This window comes from Somniosus microcephalus, chromosome 1, assembly GCF_052327205.1.
Source record: "Somniosus microcephalus isolate GS21.2 chromosome 1, FLI_Smic_1.0, whole genome shotgun sequence".
Taxonomy (NCBI): Eukaryota; Metazoa; Chordata; class Chondrichthyes; order Squaliformes; family Somniosidae; genus Somniosus; species Somniosus microcephalus.
In genome coordinates this window covers 249,733,752-249,751,741 of record NC_140987.1, presented here as the reverse complement: position 1 = coordinate 249,751,741, position 17,990 = coordinate 249,733,752, and the positions used below count along the sequence as shown (strand labels likewise).

General features: G+C 47.3%; 1 protein-coding gene across 4 annotated transcripts in view; it reads left to right on the top strand.

Annotated features, from left to right (window-relative positions):
- tek (TEK tyrosine kinase, endothelial) overlaps nucleotides 1-17,990 on the top strand; it is a 170,070-nt gene that overhangs the window by 49,017 nt on the left and 103,063 nt on the right. For all 4 annotated transcript variants that reach the window (XM_085991812.1, XM_085991805.1, XM_085991822.1 and 1 more), the window contains one exon: nucleotides 11,982-12,290. In XM_085991812.1, coding sequence (XP_085847938.1) covers nucleotides 11,982-12,290 — 309 coding nt within the window. The remainder of the gene's footprint in view (nucleotides 1-11,981; nucleotides 12,291-17,990) is intronic.

Below are 17,990 nucleotides of genomic sequence, written 5' to 3'. Positions count from 1 at the left end.
TTATAACCCCCGGGGTAATGGGCAAGTGGAGAGGGAGAACGCGACAGTGTGGAAAGTGGTCACCTTAGCACTAAGGTCTAAAGGCCTCCCCACCTCCCGCTGGCAGGAGGTCCTCCCAGACGTACTCCACTCGATAAGGTCGCTACTGTGTACTGCTACTAACGCCACTCCTCACGAGAAGATGTTTGGTTTTTCCCCGCAAATCAACCTCCGGAGTATCCCTACCCTCGTGGCTCTCCACCCCAGGGACAGTCCTGTTACGGAAGCATGTGAGGGGCCACAAAACAGATCCCCTCGTGGAGGCAGTACACCTACTCCACGCTAACCCACAGTACGCGTACGTCAAGCACGCCGACGGGCGTGAAGACATCGTGTCCATAAAGGACCTCGCCTCGGCAGGAAGCGACGACGACGACCCATCACCACCACCCCCAGAAGAACCTCCACCATCCCCAGAGGTATCCTCACCACCCCCAGAAGTACCTGCAACACCCCTAGCACATGAGTATGCCCAGGAGGGCACCACGGACTCCCGGTCGGAACCCGAGGTACTGTTGCGACGTTCAGGAAGGACTATCACACCCCCGGACAGACTAAATCTGTAGAAGGGGTGAATGTGATGAAATATATGCCTTCATCAGTCCATGTGTTTTACCTGCTTGTATTGTGTGAACCGCCCCCTTTTGTTCCTATTGTGTGTATTGGCTACGCCCCTGTCTTTTGCCATATAAAGGTCTCAAGAGCTGTATGAATCATTCCTACCAGACGAACCCGATGTGGGAAGACCTGCAATGTTCTTAGTGATTAAAAGCCTTTAGTTGAATCCTTTAAACTCCTCGTCTGAGTTATTGAAGGCACATCAGTGGGTTTTGGGGTTTATTTTTCAGGTTTTAGGGCCTTTTTGGTCCACAAACAGCAGCCAGATGGCGGCTGAGGGCTCCGGAGTACCGGGCCCCTCAGAGGACAGTGCTCCTAGGATGAATTTAATCAGGGAGGAAAATGTTGGGGGAAGGGAGAAAAAAAGGCCCAAAGATTTGGGCTGGGACCCCAGGAGGTTTGTAAAAGAAAACACGGTGGTGGTTCGCTGCGAGGATAAGGAGATACGAGCTTGGGATATTATCCAGGCAGTACATGAGGACTGCGGTGAGAGAAGCTGCTTTGCCTGCTGACCAAAGCCGAATGTTGGGTTCGAGGTGACGGTCAGTGGCCGAGAGGAGGTGGAAAGACTTTTACTCAGTTTGAAGGTTGGTGATAAGTTCTTGGAGGTATCTCTGCTATATTCGGAAGAGGTGGTGGTCTCATTCTTAAACTTGCTGGTTTATATTGAGGACGGTGTGCTAATCAAAAAGTAGGAGTCGCGGGACATTAAAATTTGCTCGGCAATAAAGAGGAGATACTATCCAGGAACATGGGTAGCAGATGGAACTCATTATGTAAAGGTGTGGTTCCCAGAGGGGGTGAAGTCATTGCCGTATAGCATGAAATTTGAGACAATGGAAGGAGTGCAGTACTTCCGGGTACTGCATGATAACCAAGTGAAGGTTTGTTATTATTGTCTTGGACACGACCATCTTGTAAGAAACTGTCCAGTCTTGTACTGTTATAATTGCGGCAAGTCTGGACGCATCACTCGGAACTGCAAGACGGAGAGCTGTGAGGTGTGTCACAAAGGCCCCACCCGCTGTGAGTGTGAGGCAGAAGGAAGCCCCTTGAGTGACAAGGAGATGGGAGAAGGAGCAGGAGGTGCGAGTGGAACGGCCGGAGGAGCGGAGCAGGAGGAGGACACAGCTGGTGAATTGAACGAGAAAAGAGCGCAGGAAGAGGCAGAAAATTGCAAAGCAGAGAACAGGATGGAGATGGTGGAAAACACACCAAGTACGGTGGAAAAGGACAAAGACAGCAGAGGGCAGCATAGGTCGAGGGCAGAGTTGTGCCATAATACGGTTCAGCTCTCCCTAAAGAATCTGGTGTCCGTGGGGGGACAGGAGGCGGTAGCGGGGGTGCGTGGTAAATGTAAGTACTCCAAAGAAAGACAGGGAGTTGGACATCTCGGTGAGCAGGAGGGGGGCAAGACAAGAAGAGGGCGCAAGAGGCATGAGCCTTAAAGGGGCAGCAGGATGGGAGCAGCGAGACAAAGATGCCAGAAGGGAGCAATATAGGTGCGCCATTGTCCCAGAGAGAGAAGGATCAGGGAGCAAGGGTCAGCGGTGGAGATGAGGCCGAAGGGAGCGGCACTGTTGGAGAAACCGCGATAGCAGGAAGACTCTCTATGGGAGATGATGTGTCTGATGGGGAGCAGGATTATGTATCCGACAGGGAGCAGGAACAGACTGTTACAGAAGAGCTTAAGAGGGAGGAATCAGAGGGGGACAGAGACATGGAAGTTGGGGGTGGGGTGGCATCGTGTGGAAAGGGAAAGGTTAGTGAAGGGCAGATGGAGGGAGAAGGGGCAGCTCCTTGGCCCAAACTTAATGCAAGGAAGAGGCTGAAACAGCAGGGAAGGCTCAAACAGGAGGTGAAAAAGAGCCGGAGGCTGCAGGAAAAAGCAACAGCTGCCTGATAAGTTAGGAAGGAGCATGAGAGGAGGGAAGGACCAGAGATTAAATGATGGGGAGATTATCAGGCATACTTCCCTTATTCGGAGCCATGATTACATTGGTCTCGATTAATGTGAATGGACTGAGGGGTGAGAAGAAATTGCAGCAGTTGTTGCAGTGTTTTAAAGGCACTGACTTGTATCTGCAAGAAACCTTTTGGGATGAGGATGTCCTAGAAAGAGTTTGGAAGGGAGAGGTGTTTGCAAGTTGTGCGAACAATAACCGTAGAGGGGTGGCTGTTTTGATGAGTCCGTCCATAAAAGAGAATGTTGCCTTGGTGGACAAGGACACTGAGGGGAGATTTTTACAGCTAAGGGTAAAAATGGAGGAATTTAATTGCGATCTCTTTAATATCTATGCGCCGAACGACCATTGCAAGCGTCGCAAGTTTTTTCGGGGGTTATTCTCTGAAGTGGCAGAGGTGGAAAACCCTTGTATAGTGGGGGATTTTAATGTATTTTTAACTCTGATGGACATTTCAGCCCAGATGACCTTTAAGGATGATAAGTCCAGATGGATGATTGTAAAAATGATGGCAAATTTAAATTTGAGAGACTTATGGAGGGACCGGAACCCCATAAAAAGGGAGTTCTCCAGAACAGGTTGAGTGGGTGATGTTTTAAAACCGAGCCGAATAGATTTTATGTTAATGCAGGAAGGGTTAAGTTCTGAGGTGATGGAGATTTATTACAAAAAGTATTTTTTAGTGAGCACTCTGCTTTGGTTCTTAGAATTAGGAACAGCAGAGTTAAGATCGGTTCAGGGATGTGGATTTTAAACAATCGATACCTGAAAGAAATTGCTTATAAGAGGGGATTTTAAATTTAATAAAGAATGCTCGGAAGGAACCTTTGTTCTTGAAAGAAAGAAGAGTTTGGTGGGACAATTTCAAATATGAGGTAAGTTTATCGATACGTTATGGGAAAGAGAGAGCGGCAGCATTGGGAAAGAGAAGAGAATAAAGCAGTTGATGGAGGGAGTAAGGCGACTAAGTTCCGGGTTTTAAAGGAAGAGTGGGAATTATTGCAAGCTGAAAAATGCAAGGGGGCTATTCTCCGTGCAAAGGCTATTAAGATGCATTGGAGGGCGAAAGATGCACTAGATATAATGTAGAGCAAGAGACGCTGCGACAGAGATTATCATTAATTGGAGAGTTGAAGATTGGGGAGAAGATCATTAATGAAAGTGGGGAGATTTTACAGGCGGCTAGTAGCTTTTATCAAGAGTTATATTCAAAAGAAGACATTTCCAATTTGGCGATGGAGAAGGTTAGTGCTTTTATTGAAGAGGATTTAAAGGAGGATGAGAGAAGCATGTTTGACAAAGAAGTAGGATTAGCGGAAATAAAAGTAGCAATAAGTGGAATGAGGTGGGGGAAGCCCAGGGTCCAATGGACTAAGTGCAGAATTTTATAAAGAATTTTTTGAGATTTTATGTCCATTGCTTTTAGAGGTTTTTATGGAAATTAAAATTGAGGGAAGCCTGACCCCATCTATGAGGAGAGGTGTCATAAGTTTAGCTTATAAAAATAAAGGGGATAGAAGGGATCTGAAGAATTGGAGGCCCATCACATTATTAAATGTGGATTATAAGAACTTGGCGAGGGTTATGGCAAATCGTATGAAGGAGGTGTTGCCGCAGATAGTTTTGCCCTCTCAGTCCTAGGGAGTCATAGGCCGGGACATCACAGACTCTGTGGTCTCAATCCGAGATGCGATAGAGCTCATGGAAGAGAGTGGGAGGGAGGCTTATATATTAAAGATAGATCAAGAGAAAGCCTTTGATAGGGTCTCTCACGAGTTTTTATTGATGGTTTGGGGGAAAATTTCATTGAGTGGATAAGGATTTTTTATTCAAACATATTTAGCTGTGTTAAATGTAATGGCTTTTTATCCAAGTATTTTCCGATACAGATGTCAGTGAGACAGGGTTGTCCCCTGTCCCCATTGTTGTACACATTGGTAGCAGAACCATTAGATTACATGATGCGAAAGAAACAAGGTGTAGTTGATGTAATGTATATACCTTTTAAGGGGGTGAACTACTTTTTACAGCTCATGTATACTGTAGTACCGGCAGTGACCACACCTGTATATAGCACTGAGTAGTAATCTGTACAGTTCAGTTCCAGAGTGAGCCACGTTGAGTAAACACCTGTTGTACCGTTCTCCTGCAGTCTGTGTCTTACTACTGACGGACACAACATTGGCGACGAGGCAAATTCGATCCTACCTGCAACTCTGCATCACCTCCCAGGGATTCATTCCTGGAGACCAGTAGATTGGAGGTCAAGGCCAGAGACACGGGCGTCGACCACGGGCAACCGCCCAGTCATCCAGCAGAGACTCGAGAATTGCGGGGGAGGCTGTTGAGAGCCAGGCTTGGCTTTCCAGTCACGGTGGTCCAGCGAAACGGGCTGGCAACAGGTAATGCACAGACCCTTCCCGGACAGCTGCGGGCTAGAGCCCGACCGAGCGGCACATAAAAGGGCCGAGCAGCATCTATGGGAGAGAGAGAGAGGGCAGAGCGCACAGGGCGCAGCCGGTGTTCAGGGGCCGAGCAGCGTCAAGGAGAGGGAGAAAGACGCGCAGAAACCCGCGAGGTGCCGCCATTGCCACGAGGACCGCCGAGAACGGCGGTGGCAGCAGCACAGGAGAAGCGCGTGAAACCTACAGGGCGCCGCCATTGCCACAAGGACCGCCAAGAGCGCCGTTGGCAGCAGCGGGGGAGGAAGGAAAGCGCGGGAGACGCCGTTTTAAACCACACCCAAAATGCCAAAGAGTGGCAGTATCACCGCATTTGACAATGAAGTCAAAGATTGGACTACATATGTCGAACGAATAGAGGTATACTGCAAGGCAAATGAGGTGTCAGATGACAAGAAAGCGCCGGTATTGTTAAATTTAATGGGTGCAAAGACGTATGGCTTATTACAAAATCTAGTAACCCCAGCGAAGCCAGTGGAAAAGAGTTTTGGAGACATAGTGACGATACTACAGGAACATTTAAACCCCACACCGCTGCTGATAGCAGAAAGATTCAAGTTTCACAAACGGAACCAGCATAAGGATGAAAGCAATGCTGAATATTTAACAGAACTGCGCAAACTATCGAAACACCGCCAGTTTGGAACGGGACTGGCAGATACCTTAAGGGACAAGTTTGTGTGTGGGCTTCAAAGTGAAGGAACCCAGAAACGGCTTTTATCTGAAAAGGACCTTACGCTGGACAAGGCTTTCAGCATTGCGGTATCGTATGAAGCAGCAGCACGGGGCGCTGCAGAGATACAACAGAGACCACAAGAATATGGCACAAACGAAATGTCATACAGAACAGAGAAGTGCTATCGCTGCGGCAGAACAACACACGACCACAATGATTGCTGGTTCAAAGACAAAGTGTGCAGACAGTGTGGAAAAGTAGGACACATAGCAAGAGTCTGCAGGTCGGGAAAGAAAACCAGCAATAAGAAATCTCCAAAAGAAAAGTACCAGAAAGTACATAAGGTGACGGAGAATAGTTCAGACGAACAAAAGAGTGATACCGACTCCGAAAGCAGGGAGCTGTGTTGTCTGAAACTACATAATGTGATCAAAACGGAGGATCACCGAACCATTTGGGTCACTCTCAAGATAGCAGGAGTCCAGGTAAAGATGGAATTGGACACAGGATCAGCCCTAACAGTCATAAACCGATGGGACTACGAGCGGCTATTCTCACACATACCCTTGAGAGCCACAAAAATTATTTTGAAGACGTACGCGGGGCAAAAAGTCTACCCCAAAGGAAAAATAAGGGTGACCGTTATATATAACGGTAAGGAAACACCAAAACTAGACCTGTATGTATTGCAAGATGGAGGACCACCATTACTGGGACGTGAATGGATCCGGAAAATACAGCTGGATTGGCATTCCATACAAGCACTGACTGGCTGCCAAAAAGGATGACGACGTCACACCTGGGTGACTGTCAAAGATCCTAACCGACGTGCAAGAAGTGTTCCAGCAAGGACTCGGAACACTAAAAGGCATGACAGCAACAATTAAAATTGAAGAAAACGCAAGCCCCAAATTTTTTTAAGGCCAGCTTATGCTGTCGAAGCAGAGCTGGAGAGTTTGGAACGTTCAGGAGTACTGTCCAAGGTAGACTGGAGCGAGTGGGCTACACCCATCGTCCCTGTGATGAAAAAGTCGTTGAGCAGCACGCCTGGGGAACCAAGGAAGGTTTGCATCTGTGGGGACTTTAAGGTAACAGTGAACCCGGTCCTTCACACCGTGCAATATCCACTTCCGCGGATTGAAGATATTTTCGCCTCGCTATGTGGAGGGAAACGCTTCACTAAGATTGATCTGGCCCAGGCGTATCTGCAAATGGAGGTAGAAGAAGCATCAAAAAAATACCTTGCAATCAACACCCATAAAGGTCTCTACCAATACAACCAGCTGGTATTCGGGGTAGCATCAGCTCCGGCTATTTGGCAACGGGCAATAGAACAAGTCCTGCAAGGGATCCCAGGGACCCAGTGTTATTTGGACGACATCCTGGTCACGGGCGAAAATGACAGTGATCACCTCGCCAACCTGAATCAGGTGCTCACTAGATTGAAGGAATATGGGCTCCGAGCTAACCGCCCCAAATACGAGTTTTTTAAAAAACAGATCTCTTATTGTGGCCACATTATCGATAGAGGGGTTACATAAGTCCCCAGAAAAGATTGAGGCAGTAGTCAAGGCTCCAGCACCGGAAAACGTGTCACAACTGAGGTCGTTCCTCGGGCTGGTAAACTACTACCATAAGTTCTTGCCAAATTTGTCTACAATACTACACCCACTGAACACCCGACTGCAAACTGGGGAGCCATGGAAGTGGAGTGACGAATGTAAACGAGCTTTCCAGAAGAGCAAAACACTAATCACATCAAAAGAGGTATTGACCCATTTCAACCCAGCACTACCAATTCGGTTGGCATGTGATGCGTCACCCTACGGCATTGGAGCGGTGCTGTCGCACAAATTCTCGGACAACTCGGAGAGGCCAATAGCCTTTGCGTCACGATCACTAACCTCAGCTGAGCGTAACTATGCTCAGATTGACCGGGAGGCCCTCAGCCTAGTGTGGGGAGTGAAAAAGTTCAATCACTATCTGCACGGGCAGAAATTCACCTTGCTGACTGACCACCAGCCTCTTGTCTCCATTTTTATTCCGAAGAAGGGCGTTCCGGTGATGACTGCGCAACAACTACAAAGATGGTCACTCTTTCTAGGGGCACACCACTATGAGATTGAATATAAGGGCACGAAACAGCATGGAAATGCTGATGGGCTATCATGCCTGCCACTGCCTACTGCGGAGGAAGCACCAGCAGTGGATCCGGTCGAAATATTTCATTCGACTATAGTTTAATACCTACCGGTAACTTACGCTGGTATAGAAAAGGAGACCCGAAATGACCCGACACTGTCTCGGGTATATGATTTGACGGTGAAGGGATGGCCAGCACATGGCGACTCACTGTTGCCAGCATTCTCGACAAGAAGAGAACAGCTGTCAGTGTGCCGGGGGACCTTGATGTGTGGATCCTGAGTGGTAATTCCACCCAAATTAAGGGATAGAGTGCTCAATGAGCTTCAGGAGGGTCATCTGGGAGGGGTAAAAATGAAAAGCCTTGCCAGGGCTTATGTGTGGTGGCTGGGAATCGATAAACAAATCGAGGACCTGACCAAGAGCTGCTCAGGATGCCAGAAAGTCCAAAATGCACCACCACATGCCCCTCTACACCCATGAGAGTGGCCCTCATCTCCATGGCAACGGGTGCATATTGATTTTGCTGGTCCATTCATGGACTCAATGTTTTTAATAGCCGTGGATGCGCACTCGAAATGGCCTGAGGTCATCAAAATGTCCTCCACCACCACGGAGAAAACTATTGCAGTCCTACGGACCATTTTTGCCAGGAACGGCTTGCCAGAACAGATTTGCTCCAATAACGGACCACAGTTTGTGTCCGAAGAGTTCCGGAGGTTTATGAAGAAGAATGGGGTAAGGCATTACACATCTGCCCCGTATCATCCAGCCACAAATGGATTGGCTGAGAGGTTCATACAAACCTTTAAGAAGGCAATAAAGGCCATGTACAATGACAACATTCCGCTGCAGCATAAGGTGGACAATTTCCTGTTCGCCTACCGGAATGCGACACATGCAGTCACCAATCAGGCCCCGGCCATGATGTTCTTTAACCGAAGGTTAAGATCTCGCCTGGATTTGCTCAGACCAAACGTACGAAGAGATGTTGAGAGTAAGCAATTCCAGCACATCCATGAGAAGCCAACAAGGAGCTTCAATGTAGGGCAATCAGTCTTGGCCCGCGACTACCGAATAGAAAAATGGCAGCCAGGAACGATATGCACACGGCAGGGCCCACTGATGTACACAGTGGACGTTGGGGAGAACATCGTGAGACGCCATGCTGACCAGATCCTAGAGTCACAGGAACAAGTCAACCCCATGCCTTGCCCATACGTACCTGGTGAGGAACCCGACGTACAGGTCGCATCTACCCCAGAAACAGTAGCATCGGAAGCTGATGACCCAATCGACGACGGGGTGCCAGAATCGCCTCCGCACCAAGAGCGAGACACTCGGGAAAGGCGCTATCCAGAAAGGATCAGAAAGCCTCCCCAAAGACTGAATATATAAATGGACTATTTTCAGCTAACGTATGTTAAAAGTGTTAACTGTAATTAGTTTGATATTTAATTGTTAAGAGTGTTATGGTACTGTTAATCTAAAAGGGGAGGAATTGTAATGTATGTACCTTTAAGGAGGGAACTACTTTTTACAGCTCATGTATACTGTAGTACCGGCAGTGACCACACCTGTATATAGCACTGAGTAGAAATCTGTACAGTTCAGTTCCAGAGTGAGCCACGTTGAGTAAACACCTGTTGTACTGTTCTCCTGCAGTCTGTGTCTTACTACTGACGAACACAACAGTTGAGACTGCGGTTCCTAGTTCTGGGCTGGTGTCAGTGATACACCAATATGCAGATAACCTTAACATTGAGAAATGGGGAGTCAGTGAGGAAAGCTATGGACGTAGTGGAGGAGTATTGTGGAGCTTCAGGAGTCAGAGTGAATTATAGTAAGTCCCAATGCCTGGTTGCAGTAAGGGGTGGGGGGAATGGTTGGAGGAAAGTCCCTTTAAGGTGGTGGGGGTTCTGGGGGTGCATATGGGGTGCAAGAGAGATAGGAATGAAGTACTGTAGATCAATTAAATTGGGAACCAAAGGTTATGAAAATTAAAAAGATTTTGGGAAGATTTGAAAGAAGGTGGTTGAAAGTGCAAGGAAGAGCAACAGTGGCGTCCGCTCCTACTATCCAAGCTATGGTACTTATTGACGGTGGATGATATTCCTGAGTGGGCGGAAAAATCCATCTGAGAGGCTTGTGTGAGGTTTTATGGGAAGGGAAACCAGCCTTGGTTGCTTACAATACCATCATTGGACGGCGAAATCAGGGAGGACTCAATTTCCCAGGTACTGATTTGAAGAAAAGATCCTTTAGAATCAAATGGGTGAAGAGATTTATTCAGAAGTCAAATACAAGTTTTTGGAAGAGTTTTAAGCATTTTTTAAAACGAAGTGGGATAGGAAGGCAGGGGATATTGTATATGAAATACAATAATATGTTTTTGATATCGACTAAACCTCTCCCTAGGTTTTATAGAGGGGTTGTAGCAACTTGGGCCCAATTTTTAAAAAGTGTGCAGTTTATATAGGGTGCTGAGGAATTTGTAGAACAGCCCTTATTTTTGAACAGGTGGGTCAACATTGAAGGAGAGGTATTGTTTAATCAAGCTTTTATAAAAGCTGGTATTATATGTGCGAACGATGTATTATACGAGGTAACTCCAGGTTGGTTGCTGGAAGTGATAGTGAGGGACATGGTGTGGGAGGAGGATCAGGAGGTAGAGGAAAAAGCAATTATGATCATTTATGAGAAGATTGTGAGGACAATGCCTTGGATGGAAGAAATAAATGCAGAAATCTCCAAAGGAAGTAAAATGCGTCCTGCTTTTCCAAGCTTTCTGCTGGAGAAAGGGAGATAACTGTAATACTCGAGATCTCTATGAAGTATTTAGAGAATGGAGATTCAAGACACCTGCTGGTCAGGAGTTTTGGCAGTGTATATACCCACAGCTGGACTTCAACAGGATTTGGAAGGGATTGTGGGTGAATTTTAAATGTCCAGAGTGGATTGAACTGGATTTCAAATTGGCTCATAACCAGATTTTTACCATGACAGTCTTGTGTAAGATTGGACGAGTGGAAGGGGCAACTTGCCCAGTGTGTGGGACATGGGATGAGACTCTGTCCCATTTACTGGTGTTATGTCCGCAGTTAAATGATTTTAAGTACTATGTTCGACAGTTGTGTGAGGTTTTTTTGCTGGGTGGGGACCGAAGAGTGAGAATGGAAATCCCGTGGGACTCAATTTTGAGATGGGGATTGCAGGAGAGTCTGCCCAAGTCCAGCGGAGCGGCAATTAATTTAATGTTCAGTTTGGCTAGATTCGTGATTGTGCAAAGAAGGAATGCTCTTTTTTAAGTGAAGGAGAATCAATCTAAAAGAGTATTTTAAATATAAGCTAAAAGATCATTGTAAGGCTCTGTGGATGTCTTATTCAGAAAGGAATTTAAAGAATTTTTTTTACGATCAATCTTTAAAGTGCAATCGATTAATATGTTATGGGAGACACATTAAACTTCAGGTTTTGATGTTAATATGTGGTGGAGGAATGGCTGTGCAGAGTGGCAGAATGGATTTGAATGATGCAATGAAATGATCACGATGTTGTAAATGTTCTTAATGTTCAATAAATAATATAATAAAAAAAAGAGTGGGTAGCACTCTTGCCTCTAACTCAGAAGGTCGTGGGCTCAAGTCCCACTCCAGAGCTTTGAGCACAAAATCTAGGCTAATACTTCAGTGCAGTATTGAGGGAGTGTCATCTTTCAGATGAAACATTAAACCGAGGCTCCGTCTGCCCTCAAGTGGATGTAAAAAATCCTATGGCACTATTTTGAAGAGCAGGGGAGTTCTCCCCGGTGTCCAGGACAATATTTATCCCTCAACCAACATCACTAAAACAGATTATCTGGTCGTTATCACATTGCTGTTTGTGGGAGCTTGCCGTGTGCAAATTGGCTGCTGTGTTTCCTACAATTGAACAGTGACTGCACTTCAAAAATACTTAATTGGCTGTAAAATGCTCTGGAACTTCCTGAGGTTGTGAAAGGCACTATAGGAATGAAAGGCCTTCTTTCGTTTCCCTTTTGTCTTCAACTCTTCTAATTTATATGTTTGTGTTTAACTCTAGGCTTAATCGAGGCATTACTGGATTTGACATTAATTAACTCGAGCCCTCTGATCTCTACCTCGGAAACCTCATTGCTATGTGTTCCCGGTGGCATACCTGTTCCAGACCAGGTTTCCATAATAACACAGGATATTGCAGCCTTGCCTGAGCTGCTAAGGAACCAGCTGGAGCAAAGCAACACCAGAAACTACTCTTCGAAAGTTGTGTGGAGAAAAGACAAGAAACATGATGCCATTGGAGTATTCTTTTGTGAGGGGAGATTTAAAGAAGAAGTCACCAGAATAACTACAGTTAAGATGTCACAACAAGGTAAAACACTGACACATTCTGGAGAATATCGAGATGACTGGGATCAGTTTTGGCCAGGAGTGCTGTTTATGGATTGTATTCAGTCTATTGACAGGATTTGTATCTGCACCTTGAGACTAGTTACCGCCGTTCTTTCTAACTTTTTGTGCCAAGTGTCCTGATGCTCCCAATCTTTGTTGGATACCTGCACAGTATTGGGACAATTGGTCACCAATGGAAATCTTTTTTTTTTTTGAGGGAACAACTGAGCAGAAATCAGTGTCCAGGCAGGTCAATTTACACGAGAAGTAGGCAGGCCCTCTTATTACCCTCCTATCCACATGTGACCATGTGGAACTCACTCAATAGCCTCTAAGTCAGCAGAGAGCCAGGTGCAGAGTTGTACCATCTACTGCAAGGACATTTGCAGCTAATATGCAAGATAAGGCTAGCACTGCCAGTAACAGTAATGAGGGCTATTCAAGCAGTCTTCCTCTATCTCCTTTCAGGCACTCTGCAGTCCTCCTTCTATGGGATTGTTCTCCTTAGAGCAGAGAAGGTGAAGGGGAGGTTTTAATAGAGGTGTTCAAAGTTATGAAGGATTTTGATAAAGTAAATAATGTGAAAGTGTTTCCACTGGCAGGTGGGTCAGTAGCCAGAGGACATAGATTTAAGGTAATTGGCAAAAGAACCAGATGGGAGATCAGGAGAATTCTTTTTATGCAATTAATTGTTGTGATCTGGAATGCACTGCCTGAAAGGATGGTGGTGGCAGATTCAATAGTAGCTTTCAAAAGGGAATTGGATAAATACTTGAAAAGGCTATGGGGAAAGTGCAGGGGAGTGGGACTAATTGAATAGTTCTTTCAAAGAGCCGGCACAGGCACGATGGGCTGAATGGCCTCTTTCTATGTTAGACAATTCTATGATTCACTGATATTATTGTGTAGCATTGCAAAGTTAATTCAATGGAGGAAGATTTCTTCTGTGCAGTCCAGTATGTGCAACAATATCATAAAGTAGCTCATAAAGAAAAGAACCAATTTTGTGACAATATGCATAGCAGAAATCTTCCTTCAATACTGAATGAGCTTCTGAAATGCGTTGCGTCAGCTGTTAGTTTACTCGTACCATTTAATGTTCCGGGCTGACATGGTCAGGGGATTATTGTGTTTGACACATCATTGATCATGTTGTTGGCACCCACCTTTCTTGAAAGTGATCCTAAAAGAGATGGACACAGAAAACATCAGAGTGTGTGCTGAGATACTGTTTCCTGCCTCTTTCACAGACATAGAAACATAGGCATAGAAACCTAGAAGATAGGAGCAGGAGTAGGCCATTCGGCCCTCAAGCCTGCTCCGCCATTTAATGAGATCATGGCTGATCATCCAAATTCAGTACCCTGTCCCTGCTTTCTCCCCATATCCCATGATCCCTTTAGCCTTAAGAAATATATCTAACTCCTTCTTGAATATATTTAATGACTTGGCCCCAACTGCCTTCTGTGGTAGAGAATTCCACAGGTTCACCACTCTCTGGGTGAAGAAATTCCTCCTCATCTCTGTCCTAAATGGCTTACCCCTTATCCTTAAACTGTGACCCCTGGTTCTGGACTCCCCAGCCATCGGGAACATCCTTCCTGCATCTAATCTGTCTAGTCCTGTTAGAATTTTATAAGTTTCAATGAGATCCCCTCTCATTCTTCTAAACTCTAGCAAATATAAGCCCAATCGACTCATCTCTCCTCATACGTCATTCCTGCCATCCCAGGTATCAGTCTGGTGAATCTTCGCTGCACTCCCTCCATGGCAAGAACATCCTTCCTCAGATAAGGCGAACAAAACTGCACACAGTACTCAAGGTGTGGTCTCACCAAGGCCCTGTACAATTGCAGCAAGGACATCCTTGCTCCTGTACTCGAATCCTCTCGCTACGAAGGCCAACATACCATTTGCCGCCTTAACCGCCTGCTGCACCTGCATGCTTACTTCAGTGACTGGTGCACAAGGACACCCAGGTCTCGTTGCACTTCCCCTTCTCCCATCTATTGCCGTTCAGATAATAATCTGTCTTCCTGTTTTTGCCACCAAAGTGGATAACCTCGCATTATTCCACATTATAATGCATCTGCCCAATCTGTCCAAATCATACTGGAGTTTCTCAAAATCCTTCTCACAGCACACACGCCCACCCAGCTTTGTGTCGTCTGCAAACTTGGATATATTACACCTAGTTCCCTCGTCTAGATCATTAATATATATTGTTAACAGCTGGGGTCCTAGCACCGATTCCTGCGGTAATCTCACTAGTAGCTGCCTGCCACTCTGAAAAAGACCCGTTTATTCCAACTCTCTGCTTCCTGTCTGCCAACCAGTTCTCTATCCAAAGTCAGTACCTTACCCCCAATCCCATGTGCTTTAACTTTACACGCTAATCTCTTATTCGGCACCTTATCGAAAGCCTTCTGAAAGTCAAATACACCACATCCACTGGTTCTCCCTTATCTATTCTACCAGTTACATCCTCAAAAAAATTCCAGTAGATTAGTCAAGCATGATTTACCTTTTGTAAATCCATGTTGACTTTGTCCGATCCTGTCACTGTTTTCCCAAGTGCTCTGCTATTACATCTTTTACTAGCTGGAGTGCCCGGCAGTGCTGAGGGTTTTTTGAGGGCATGTTGTTGGGAGCAGAGAGAGAGAGAGAGACTGGGGGGGAGAGAGCGACCGGGGGCGGGGGGGGGGGGGGGAAAAGAGAGAGAGAGACTGGGGGGAGAGAGCGACCGGGGGCGGGGGGGGGGGGGGGGGGGGGGAAAGAGAGAGAGAGACTGGGGGGGGAAGAGAGCGACGGGGGAAGAGAGAGAGAGAGACTGCTGGATTTAGTTCGGGATTAGCCTGAGAGAGAGAGGGGGGGAAGGAACGCCTCAGGCCTGGCCCGATGGACCCCCACGAAGGAAGGAAGGAAGAAGGCGAGCTCTCCCTCCCTCTCCCACCCCCTCACTCTTTCTTTCCCTCCCTCACCCTCTCTCCCTCCCCTCCCTCCCTCCCTCCCTCCCCCTCCCCTCACCTCCCCTCACCTCCCCTCACCCTCCCTCACCCTCTCTCCTCACCCTCTCCTCACCCTCCCTCTCCCTCTCTCTCTCTCTCTCTCTCTCTCTCTCTCTCTCTCTCCTCACCCTCCCTCCCCCTCTCTTCACCCCCCCCTCGCCTCACCCTCCCTCCCCCCCCTCTCTTCACCCTCCCTCCCCCCCTCTCTTCACTCTCCCTCCCCCCCCTCTCTTCACCCCCCCCCCTTTCCTCAGAGCCCGGACGCGGTGACCTGAAGCCCCCGATCACAATGCTAGATCGGCGATTTTCCGCAACTCACCTCAACGACCTGCAGAGCTGGAGCCCAGGAAACTACAATTCCCAGACTCCTGTGCGTCTTCCTTCCGCGTAGCGCGTGAGCCCGGCCCGACTCCCTTAGCTCAGGTCCTGCTCCGGGCCGACGTTCACGTGCTCGCTGTCTCCCCCGCCCCGCCAGCCTTTACCAAGATGGCGACGGTGGCTACGCTCGGCTCCGTCCCGCCCGCCTTTACCAAGATGGCGGCGATCGCGGGCCACTGGTTTGGAATTGGGCCCAGCGGGACGGGCGGTGCCTAGCTCGGTGTGGCTGGCGAGGAGAGGCCAAGGCTTCGAGACCTGCAGGTGGGGTAACCCTCCAAGGTTGCGGCGCCCGGCGGAGACAGCGAGTCAAGAGGAAAAAAAAAGGGTGAAAGGTAGGAAAATTAATCAGCTTAGAAAAAATATTGACATTAATTTACTTTTTTAAAAACAATTTCCCCATCTCACACACAGAAAGTGGGAAAAATAAACACACACAAAGTGGGAAAAATAAATCAATAGTTAGAAATCAAGATGGCGGCCACTCACCTCAGCTCAGAAGAATTAGGCCCGCCCTCACACACAATTTAACCCCCCCCCCCCCCCACCCCCTGCCGTGATGCACCGATTGCTCAACCATCATGTCACTCAACGCTAATGAGCGGAATGTTGCCGTTTTTTGAACCTTTTTTGTATACTGTCGGAACAATTTTTGTCCGACCAAAAAGTAAATATGCCTATTAGACTCCCCTAATGAGCTTTCTTTTGATGTAACATATGTGTAGGTATGCTCTATAAGTTTTGATTGTATAGCCGAAAGACAAACAGACAGACAAACCGACTCTTTTATTTATATATAAATAACTAGCTGGGGGAGCCCGGCTTTGCCAGGGCTGTTTTGGGGCGGGCGGTTTAAATCAAGTGCCAGGCTTTGGGCCCTGTCTGTGTCCCTTTGTGAATCTGGTGCCGGGCAACGTTTTAAATCGAGTCCCAGGCTTTAGGGCCCTGTCTGTGTCCCTTTGTGAATCTGCTGCCAGGCAACATTTCTACCTTTCTTAGTACCTTGAAAGATGAAAGTGAAAGTACTTATAAAACGTTTTTGGTAAATCTTATGTTATTTTTAAAAGAGATACTAACTTTTTCAAAGCTGGCATAAGGAGAGTAGTTTGAGCTGCAAGCAGTGAAACAATGGCTGGCAGATCCCTGAGATGAAAAACGATTAGTCCCGCCCACACACACACACACCGATTGGCCAACCATCAGGGGACCGTACTGTAGGATTGGTCAATCGTGACGGCACAGGATTGGTCGAACCTTGACGTCAGTCAATCAATGCTAGCAGATAATGAGTTTAATTTTGAAGGTTTTTTGCATAAGGCGCGAACAATTTTCATCCGACCGAAAAGTAAATATGCTTACAAGCGTCCCGGAAGAGTAAGCTTTCTTTGGAGGTAATGCGCGTGTAGGTACGCGGTATAACTTTCGAGCGCATAGCCGGACAAACGCACACCCGAGGACAGACACAGAAGGACAGACAGATCAACTCCTTTATTATATATATATCGACTCCTTTATTTTATATATATATATAATATACTAGCTGAAGTGCCCAGCGGTACCAAGGCTTTTTCGAGGGCACGTTGTTGTTGGAAGAGAGAGAGAGAGCGCGACTTGGGGGGGGGGGGTGGGAGAGAGCGCGCGACTGCAGGGAGAGGGAGAGGGGGAGAGAGAGAGAGAGAGAGAGAGAGACCGGGGGGGAGAGTGAGATGCCGCTGGTTGCTGGGGTTACCCTCCTCCCTCTCCCCGCCACCCCCCCCCCTCCTGAGCGGCTACAGGCTGTGAGAGAGGCCCGGGCCCGGTTGCCGGGGAAACCCTTCCCCACCTCAAGTCGCTCCCAAAATCCCCTCCACACACAAAGTGGGAAAATATAAATCAAGAGTTCGGAATCAAGATGGCCGGCACTCACCTCAGTTCCGAACGATTAGGCCCGCCCCACACACGCAATGAAATGCCCCCCGTGATGCACCGATTGGTCAACCATCAGGTTAATCCCCTGTACGATTGGTCAACCATCACGTCACTCGATGCTAATGAGCGGAATGTTGACTTTTTAAAAACTTTTTTGTATACTGTCAGAACAATTTTTGTCTGACCAAAAAGTAAATACGCCTATAGACTCCCCTAATGATAAGCTTTCTTTTGATATAACATGTGTAGGTACGCTGTATAACTTTTGATTGTATAGCCGGACAGACAGGCGGAAAGACAGACATAGCGGCCTAGAAATTCAGTTGGCGCCGCGCCAGGGCTTTAGCGCCGGAAATTTAGCGCCGGCGCTAAGTTCCCCTGCGGCGCCA